This window comes from Cetorhinus maximus, chromosome 22, assembly GCF_964194155.1.
Source record: "Cetorhinus maximus chromosome 22, sCetMax3.hap1.1, whole genome shotgun sequence".
NCBI lineage: Eukaryota > Metazoa > Chordata > Chondrichthyes > Lamniformes > Cetorhinidae > Cetorhinus > Cetorhinus maximus.
In genome coordinates this window covers 70,751,496-70,762,058 of record NC_135900.1, presented here as the reverse complement: position 1 = coordinate 70,762,058, position 10,563 = coordinate 70,751,496, and the positions used below count along the sequence as shown (strand labels likewise).

Here is a 10,563-nt window from a genome sequence, read left to right as displayed (position 1 = left end):
TGAATCACAAAAAGGCAGCATGCAGGTCCAGCAAGTAATTAGGAAGGCAAACAGAATGTTGGCTCTTATTGCAAGGAGGATGGAATATAAAAGTAGGGAAGTTTCGCTATAACTGTACAGGACATTGGAGTTCCCCAGCAATGTACTGTAATCTTTGATTAAAGAGCTCACAATATAGATTCCAAGTCCTACTTGAGTGAGTAGTGAGTTTATATTTGAAGGATAGAGGGAAACACAACAAACCTCACCAAAGTAACCATTCGTCATGTATGAGCCTAGACATTAGCTTCTCAACTTTGTGGAGAACATCCCAGCAAAGGCCAATCCTTTCCTTGCCGGCCAACCACTCTCCAGAAGTGGGTCACTCGGCAGTGATCAGAAGGGAGAGCTCTGACTGAGTTTCCCTCCCCCTGCTGCTCATGAGTACTCCGAACAAAGATGGGGTATCTATGTTATCCCCACACAACCTCCAGCTGAGTTCAGCCCAGAACGGGAATCAAACTCACCAAGGGTCCTTCGACAGCACCTCCCAAACCCGCAACCTCCACCACCTAGAAGGACAAGGGCAGCAGACACATGTGAACACCTTCACCTACAATTTCCCCTCCAAGCCACACGTCATCCTGACTTGGAACTATATCACTGTTCCTTCACTGTCACTGGGTGAAAATCCTGGAACTCCCTCCCTAACAGCACTGTGGATGTACCTACACCACATGGACTGCAGCGGCTCAAGAAGGCAGCTCACCACCACCTTCTCAAGGGCAATTAGGGATGGGCAGTAAATGCTGGCCTAACCAGCGATGCCCATGTTTTCAAAAGAACAAAAAGGAGTCAAACCTAATATATTCTGGCCAATAAGTGTTCAAAAACATGCCATTTTTGAAACTTGTATTATATGTATTACATAAATAGAAACTTCAGCATAGAAACAGACCATTCAGTCCAACTATGCCATATTTATACCCCACATTTAGCTTCTCCCACCCTATCATCCCATATCCCCGTATTTCCTTCTCCCTCCTTTGTACATCAACTCCCTTAAAAGCATCAATACTATTTGTTTCCACCGCTTCACTTGTTCCACATTCCCACCAATCTTATTGTAAAGAAATTCCTCCTAGATTCTTTATGAGACCTGTTAGAGAATATCTTGGGAGGTTTTGTGGTACAGTGGGTAGCGTCCCAGCCTCCGAGCCAGAAGCTCTGAGTTCAAGTCCCATTCCAGGGCTTGACGACCAAGGAAGGTTGCGTATCAAGCTGTAAGTCCTTCCAACATATGCCAATGGTAAGAGTGGGAGAGATTCCTGGTCAGCAATGTGGTGGAAAAAAACTGGAGCCTTTACCATAGCTCCAAGCTACAACATGCATATATAAGTGTATGTTACCACAGCAACTTGGACTCCTTGGGTTGGCTTGGTTGGCTGGAGGCCTGTGGATCAGGTTGTTGCCAACAGCACGGGATTCGATCCCTGTTCTGGCTGGGGTGGATTTGGGACCTGCCTCCTTGCTCTACCCCTGGTGCTGTTGGTCAGACCTGCCTTTGGGCAGAGAACTGAAGACGAAAATAGCTTATGTTAATGCCTCCTTTGTTCTGGGCTCTTTCAAGTGGAAACTGTTTCTCCACATCGACCCTATCAAACCCATACGTAATTTAAAAGGTTTTATCAGGTCATCACTTTTCTAAAAAACAGCCCCAACAATCAATCTTGCCATTTAAAGGCTCTTGATCCTTGAAAATCTCTTCTTCATTTTCTCATGTCACAGATCCCTGTAATCCAAACATCTACCTTGTGCTAAATGATGGCTGGAGGAAGGACGATTCTTGTAATGTTTTGCCCGGGATGAACTCCTCCTTTCACAGCGACAACAAGCTGAGTATGCACTGGGTCCGTTTTGCTGGAGCATCAGGAACAAAGCTGAGAGATCGGTGTGTGCCGCCATTGCACTGTGGTACCAGGAGGCCTGTGTGGGTCAATGGATCCCACCCTACTCTGGAGACCAGGGTGGTGTATCAAACCGCATGCATTCCAGATCTACAGTCAGGAGACTGTTGCAAAGAGACACTGCCACTCACAATTGCTTTCTGTCAGGATTCCGAGACGAGACAAGTTTTTTATGTTTATGAGCTTCCGCCCACTCCGATCAGTGCGGCCTATTGTACAGGTAAGCACAGGACTGCGCCATCACGATCACAGACATGTCAGACCCTGTCCTACTATAATTCTGATTCTCTGTCTCATACTACACTCACTGAACCTGTCCCATTATAGCCCCCATTCTTTGACCCGTGCTACACTCACTGATCCTGTCCCAATTTAGTCCCCATTCCTTAACCCATGCTACACTCACCGACCCTGTCCCATTATAGCCCCCATTCCCACATCCATGCTACATTCACTGACCCTGTCCCATTATAACACCCATTTCCTGACCCATGCTACAGCCACAGACCCTGTTCCAATATATCCCCTATTCCCTGACCCATGCTACATTCACTGATCCTGAACCACTGTAGTCCCCATTCCCTGATCCATTGTACACTCACCGACCCTGTCCCATTATAGCCCCCATTCCCGCATCCATGCTACACTCACAGACCCTGTCCCATTATAACACCCTGACCTATGCTACACTCACCGAACCTGTCCCACTATGTCCCCCATTCCATCATCCATGCTACATTTACAGACCTTGTTCCAATATATCCCTCATTCTCTGACCTGTGCTACGCTCACAGACCTTGCCCCACTATAGTCCCCATTCCCTGACCTATGCTACACTCACTAATCCTGTCCCACTATAGACCCCATTCCCTGACCCATGCAACACTCACTGACCCTGTCCCAGTATAGCCCCCATTCCCTGACCCATGCTACACTCACTGACTCTGTTCCATTATAGCCCCCATTCCCTGACCCATGCCACACTCACTGACCCTGTTCCACTATATCCCCCATTCCCTGACCCATTATATCCCCCATACCCTGACCCGTGCTACACTCACTGACCGTGTCCCACTATAGTCCCCATTCTTTTTAGGATTATCTTTGGCCAGGGTTTTAAAAGGAACACATTTCAATTTCCACATAAATCAGTCACTAGAGGAACTATCCAAGAGCACAGTCATGATCAAACTGAAGCAGTACTTTCTCTTGATGTGTAGGTCATTCACACAGTATTTCTTAGTAATGATGCTCTGATTTACCACTGTTTCTTTCTGTCACCAGAAGGTCCTTGGGATCAGTGCACTGACGGGACCCATAACTGTGATCCAGTGCTGGCTAGCTGTGTGTACACATCATATAATGCACAGAACGGGACTGGATACTACTGTGTCTGTATTGCGGGATATGCAGGGAGTGGACTGAGAGGAGACTGTACAGGTGAACCTGTAAAAATTGAGAACAGGGAAGAAACCATTCGGATGTCATTAAGTTATTCCTTTGTCATAGATTAACTCACTTTCTCACCAGATCCTTCAATCTCTTCTGCCCCAGGAAACACTCGGTTGTCTCTTGACCCTATTAGCCTGTTTCAGTGGATAATCTTGCATATTGCACAACTCCATCATCTACGAATCTCTTTCATTTTCCTAACTTTTAAACAGTCTCAAATCACTCCCATTCCATGAAATTTGAACACTTTAACATACCAAATAGTTTAAAGAAAATCATTGTTTAATTTCCTTTGTGGGAATTTTGATTTTGACCTTTGTGTAAAATGGGAGTCCATTTAACAACTCTCCCAATCCTTATTTCTATAGACTTCAATGCCTCAGGAACGAAGAACATATCCCGGGGAATCAGTGAGATGCTGTGTGAGGCAAACAGGGATGGCAAGTACTGTGAGCCTGATCTGATTTATGTCTGGTTCTCCCTTTCAGATGTGGATGAATGTTTGCAGAACAATGGCGGTTGCTCCCAGCGCTGTGTGAACACGGTGGGCAGTTACCAGTGTCGCTGTCACCCAGGATACATCTTGAGACCCGGAAGTGCAACAACCTGCACAGGTTTGACCTTTCACATTTCATTGCTCTGACAGTCGCCTGACTTTTTTTAATAAATCTAACTGGCTGATAAAATATCTATGGTCATTGCCGTCTGAACTGCCCTCTTTTGCTTCTGCTTAGCTCCAAATACTGTATCTGATACACTGTTTGTCCTCTCTTTATTCTTGTTGTGCCGCATTCAAGGCATTGTTCTTCCACATCGACTCAATCTTTCCCAGTTTTGGACTGCTCACCTGTCTCAACCTTATTCCCTCTCACAATCTACAGCCCTTCAAAATCCTAGCTTGGCATCACCTTATCACTGCTCTTAGATTTAACTTTGCTCCTCCTTTCGAAGTTGGTGATGTTCTACACTGTAGGGGTAACCATTCTCTTTGATATCTCTGAAAACCTTCTGCCATCGAAGCCCTAATATAGACATTGGAACCAATGTAATAGACTTGTGCACATTGGGAATTGGCCACAGCATGCTGGGCACTGGCCTCCTTACATCCAACACTAGACACTGCAAATTGAGCCCTTTGCAGCACGTTAATGTTTATGAGGAACTGGCCACTACACATGGGACACTGTCGGCTACACTTGGAGAGCTGGCAGCTGTACATGGGACACTGACAAGATCATGATATGATCCTGTCATCTTTCGGCTTTCTGTGTCCAGCAGGGAACCCTCAAGGGTCTGGCTGGGTAGCAATCGAGGTGATTAAAAGGCAATTAATAGCTTTTCTAACCATGAATTCCTTCCTAACAGCACTTAGCTTTAACACTGTGTCTGCACCACCAGGATCACCGAGGCTTCTTCTGTGAAGCTGACAAGCTGGGAAGGTTTGATCAGTTACACTGAAGAGCTCCAGCCAAGGTCATGCCCCAAGATGTAAGAGGTGAGACCCAGTACAGGGTTTATAGGCAGAGGATCAGATCTCTCGATCTGTCTAAGCACCAGGACCTCAGGAGGTTCAGGCTCTCACGGCAGGTCACTGCTGACATCTACAGCCTCCTGGAACAAGACCTCCTTCCCCATGGAGCAGGTGGGCACACATTGCCAGTGGCTGACAGGGTGCCTATCACTAGAGGGTCACTCCCTACAAGGGTCTTTGCTTCTCACCAAGTTTTGTACTCCCTTCTCCTGCAAAGAGAGAAAGCAGAGAGGTGTGGGTGCTCATAGTCACTTGTGTGGAGAGGAGGGGAGGACAACGTTTGAGTATTGCTGAAAAAAGAGACATGTGGAAACTTTTCATCTTGCACTCATCAGGACACTTCACAAGAATACCAATACAAAGGGAAAACAACAATTTATACTGTATGAGAAGAGAGTGCTGATTGGTAAAGACATTGCCAAACAACATTTGAGGAGGCTGACAGTGAGATCTGAGTGCGGGAGAGCAATGGGCTGGAGCTCAGGAAGGATAGGAATGAATGGAACTGCAAGGTGTGTTGTCCTCAGGAGGGTTGTGCAGGAGAATGCTGGGAAAGTCAGAGTGTGGGGCTTGGTTTCTGAAAGTGTCATATTACCCACCTGCCTGCCCTCCTGGGGTCCCAGATCCTTTTGGTGCACTGTTTCCCCGTTAGACGGACCACTTTCCTTAACCAATTTCATCCACGCCTGCTTGTTTGGGAAATTGCCCTCTTCCATTCCTGGGTGAGCTCACCTCACTGCAGCCCCTCAGATTCTGCAGCAGGACCTGCCGAGAGACTCAGGGAGCAGCCTTCCCAGGTCTCCTCTCCATCCCCATGGTTGTTGCAGCCTCAAAAATCTGGTGAACCATTCCAGCCCACGTCATGTCCCCTTTAATTAGAAATCCTTCCTTCCTTTGACAGAATGGATGTGTCATCCCGCCAGCCTTCCCTAATTGGTCAGGGAACCCGGAGATGGGATGATGATTCGCTTGCTCTGGGGAAAAGCAAATCAATCGGGTTCCCAAACTGGAAGGGATTAAGGTGAGACGATTCCACCATAAAATAGCTCTAGATCCAAGCAGCCCCCCAAAAACAGTCAAACAAACCATTCAGAGTTTAATAAAACTCAGTTCCTGAAATAAATATGAAATGTCTGATAAAGGAACCAATCTGTAATCTGAGAAGCATTGCACTAAAATGCATTGTAGACATTGATTTTTTTTTAAATGGCTTTGCCACATTAAAAAGCAAGAGATATTTTGAGTGTAGTCTCAATAGTGTGCAATAGAGCGTCAGCGTAATCCCTGTAGATTCACAGAAGATTAGTTTCATGCGTAGGATTTCTTGGTGTGGAGCTTTGTAGATGGGAGGGCAGATAAAGGTGCAAAGATGATTAACAAGGTTGATCCCAAATGTCTAAATGGGAACAAGCGGGGAAAGGTTTTCTACATTCTGGAGCTGTAAAAAGTACTCCCATTAACAGGCGATACCGTTTTTAGCCACTTTGATTTTAGTAGAAAAATCCTTTCGCCCAATCCAGATAAATGCCCTTCACATGTGGATATTTACTAATAAACATCTCAGTCATCCAGTGACCAAGAAAGCAAAGCACTCACAAGTATCAAAAACTATTGTTCTTCACCTTACCGTTTTGCCAATAAACACATAGAAAAGATTAAAGTTCACGTACACAAGGCATACAAATATGTTTATTGAGATGACAGGACCAACAACAGCCTCTATTACTAATTTTTATTTAATAATCAGCTGCATCAAGATTACCATTAGTCACATCTGGCTAGTGGTGACAGCACTGGCCAACACTGGCCTAAAGAGAGGTCAATGTTACAAGGGTCTCACTGAAACATATAAGGTATATTCAACAATCGTCTCTCTGGTCCCACCTGATCTGAAGTAATGATGTTCTGGAATTTCCTTGGGAAGACTGAAACCATTAAGGGCTGCCCCCTTTACTTGGCCCCACTCCCACCTCGACCCAGTTACACTCTGACTGAACCTGATGTGCAAAACCTTTTTGACAACCCATTAATCTCAAACCTCATGGTTGTGGCCTATCCACAACTAACCATACTTCCTCCTCCCTTCCTAATCTTATCTGCTTCTGTGCTTAAATTATCCACACCACTGATGAAACCCTCATGCCTGTTTTCCATCTCCAGACTCCGTTTCTCCAAAGCTCTCCTGACTGGACTCCCAGGCTCTAACTTGTCCAAAAATCCACTATCTGTACTCGGCATGGAATCTTGTGGAGGTGACAAGGGTCATGGCCACTGGCTGGAGAGTGAGTGAGACCCCTCACGTTGCCTCTTTTTGAGAACGCCCGCTGCATCTTGTGCCACTCAGGTACTTAAGCCAGCGGTGGGTCTCCCCCAGGATCAAGGACACTGGGGGTGGAAGTTCTGCCCGCCAAGAGTTGCCGGCCAATAAGATGCTTCTGTACTCAGCAGTGCCACCAGGAAGGCAGTGGCTGCTGCTGGTACTATAGCTACCCTATAGCCTGGGATCGAGGAGTAACCCAGGCACAGGTGAGTGATGGCAAGAAGGAGGCTGTGGGGGAGGGGGAAGGAGAGCGGATGGCAGCAAGGGCAGGGGTGTTGGCTCTCAGTGGGCTCCTCCACTCCCCGATACCCTGTCCCTCTAACAGGCACTGTGTGCCTTTGAATGAGGGACCCCTCCCACCTCCACCCCAGGAGTCCGCGAGCAAACACATTAGGGTTTGCTAGTCGTGCTCCCTGCATGACATGTTCCTGGCTGCCATTGGGTGAATACCAGCGGAGGTGGGATGAGGCCCTTAAGTAGGCATTAATTGCCCACTTAACGGCTTCAATTGTTGGTGGGGCAAGAAGGCTGTCCATGGCCTTTCCACCATGGACTCGATCGGGACAGAGGCAGAAAAGTGGCACCCTTCCACCTGATTAAATGCCCACCTGCTGGCAAACTTGCCTTGGGTGAGGGCACAATATTTCACCCCCACCTCGTGCTCACCCATCATCCTGATCCTGTCTGAACTACACTAGTTAAGTGTCCATGATACCAAGGAGAATTGCCCCAACTCAGGAATTCCCCCATGACATGTAATCTCCCCTTTGACCCTGATCCTCCATAGCCCATGATATCCCAGGCCTGACCCATGACCCATGAACTCCCCGGCCCGTGATCTTCCCCAAGACCCTTTAGTTCTCCCTGACCCACGATCTGTCCCAGACCCATGATCTCAATCCCTGTTCCCCCGACTCCTGATTTCCCAGCCTTCCTGACCCCCACACCTGCTCCCTCCCTGCCACCCCCTAAATATCGGCACCAGTAGATCTGAATATTTCACAGATTTGGTCTTGGAGTTCCTAAGGAAAACCTGTTTGTTTGCTGGGGCATTGCAGATATTTATGTGTATCTGGGGTCAGTTAATTCCTTGTTTCCCTTTCTTCTGTTCTCTCAGATGTTAATGAATGTCAAAGCAACCCTTGCAGGCCTCAGGAACACTGTGTGAACACAAAGGGAAGCTACTCCTGCATGTGCCTGTCTGGGAATTGTACAGGTTAGTGACATTTTGAGAAGAATGGGGAAGAAATGGGACTGTTTTCAGATGGAAACTCATTGGCTGGATCTACAACATTGGTGAAGGGGGAATAAACCTGCCCACAATAACCTCCATCTCAGTTTTCTCCTCTGCTTCTGAAGACATTAATTGTTGCTAATTCTCCTGCTCAGCATAATTTGCTCCCCTCCCATCTTCTTTTCCTTCCTTCTAACTTCCTGCCATTACTTCCTCCTTTCTGCTACCCTTCCTCCCTCCTTCCTTCTCTCCCTTCTTCCTTCCCACCCACCCTTCTTTCCCCCCCCCTCCCCTTCCTTCCCCCCTCCCTCCCCTTCCTTCCCCCCTCCCTCCCCTTCCTTCCCCCCTCCCTCCCCTTCCTTCCCCCCTCCCTCTCCTTCCTTCCCCCCTCCCTCTCCTTCCTTCCCCCCTCCCTCCCCTTCCTTCCCCCTCCCTCCCCTTCCTTCCCCCTCCCTCCCCTTCCTTCCCCCTCCCTCCCCTTCCTTCCCTCCCTTCCCCCCTTCCTTCCCTTCCTTCCCCCCTCCCTCCCCTTCCTTCCCCCTCCCTCCCCTTCCTTCCCTCCTTCCTTCCCTCCCTTCTCCCCTTCCTTCCCTTCCTTCCCCCCTCCCTCCCCTTCCTTCCCCCCTCCCTCCCCTTCCTTCCCTCCCTTCCCTCCATTCCTCCCTCCCTCCCTCTCTTTCTTCTTTCCTCCCTCCCATCATTCCTCCCTTCCTTCCTCCGTCCCTCCCCCTTCCTTCCTGCCTGCCTGCCTCCCTCTCTCCCTTCTTTTGCACTTCCCCTTAATTCTTTATTTTGTCTTTCACTGCCTGACTTTCTCTCTTTAACTTTCTTTCCGTTTATCATTTGCCACTTTTTGCACCAGAATTTGACTTTACTGAACATAGAAACTTCTCTGTCTTCTGGTTCCCCTAAGTTAGAAATAATTGCACTTTAGTCTCACAATGCCGAAACTTCATCGGGTGGATTTCCTCCAGCTCTCCATATGGCTGGCAGACTGATATACTGACAAACTCGGCACATGACTGCAATGCAACAGGGAATGTGATACCTCGGGATATGTATTTACATAGCAATTAGTTCCTATTTCTTTACAAACAATATAACGATGTAACATCTCTCTTTAAAATGCCTCTATGCAAATATAACTGCCCCAATCATTAACGTTTTTTGTAAACTGAAGATTAACAATCGACCGTTATAAATAAACTCAGCGCCTTAATGATCTTTTATAGGTTGTTTTCTTTTCTAAAAATATTATTCACACTGTTGCTTGGTGGTAGGATGTTGTGCCTCCATCTTGATGGTTTGGTATTCATCGCTCTCAGTGGTCAATTTGCACGCTGCACGGGCAATGTTGTGCCTATTGCTCCTGGGTGTTGTAGGTTTGATATTGCTACTGTTGTGTCATTTGTTGGTGACAGTGTTGACATTGCATTGCTTGTTGGTAATGCTGTTGATGTTGCCTCTCTGGTTGGTGGTGTTGCTGGTGTTGTTGATGATCATCTCTGCTTTCCCAGCTAAGGTGTAGATACGGAATTTTACAGCAGCGGGATCTTACATTCCCACTGAAGTCAATGGGGTTTAGAATGACTCGCTGCATTTAACGGCCCCGTCCCCGCCATGATGGGGCCATAAAATTCCAGCCATGGACTCTGTTCCTTCTCATTTGCTTATTGGTTCCGGTCTCAATGACGCCTGACTTTGGAGTCTCAGCTTCACTAACAACTTTTGCCAGGTTCCAGGTTTTTATAAAAGCAAAAAACTGCGAATGCTGGAAATCCGAAACAAAAACAAAAATACCTGGAAACACTCAGCAGGTCTGACAGCATCTGCGGAGAGGAACACAGTTAACGTTTCGAGTCCATATGACTCTTCACCACATATGGACTCAAAACGTTAACTGTATTCCTCTCAGCAGATGCTGTCAGACCTGCTGAGTTTTTCCAGGTATTTTTGTTTTTGTCCATGTTTTTATAATTGAATCCAGTACATGTGCCGTTTGTTCTTTCAACAGCTCAGACAGGGATTTGGCAAGCTTGTTGATGTGGTGACCTCCTTCAACCTGTGCATCCGTGAGTTG

General features: G+C 47.2%; 1 protein-coding gene across 1 annotated transcript in view; it reads left to right on the top strand.

The window, feature by feature from the left end:
• The first annotated feature begins 1,381 nt into the window (after positions 1 to 1,381).
• Positions 1,382 to 10,563, top strand: part of LOC144696332 (uncharacterized) — a 187,064-nt gene continuing 177,882 nt past the window's right edge. The window contains exons 1-4 of the mRNA XM_078567548.1: positions 1,382 to 1,649; positions 1,768 to 1,878; positions 3,887 to 4,012; positions 8,367 to 8,465. Coding sequence (XP_078423674.1) covers positions 1,382 to 1,649; positions 1,768 to 1,878; positions 3,887 to 4,012; positions 8,367 to 8,465 — 604 coding nt within the window. The remainder of the gene's footprint in view (positions 1,650 to 1,767; positions 1,879 to 3,886; positions 4,013 to 8,366; positions 8,466 to 10,563) is intronic.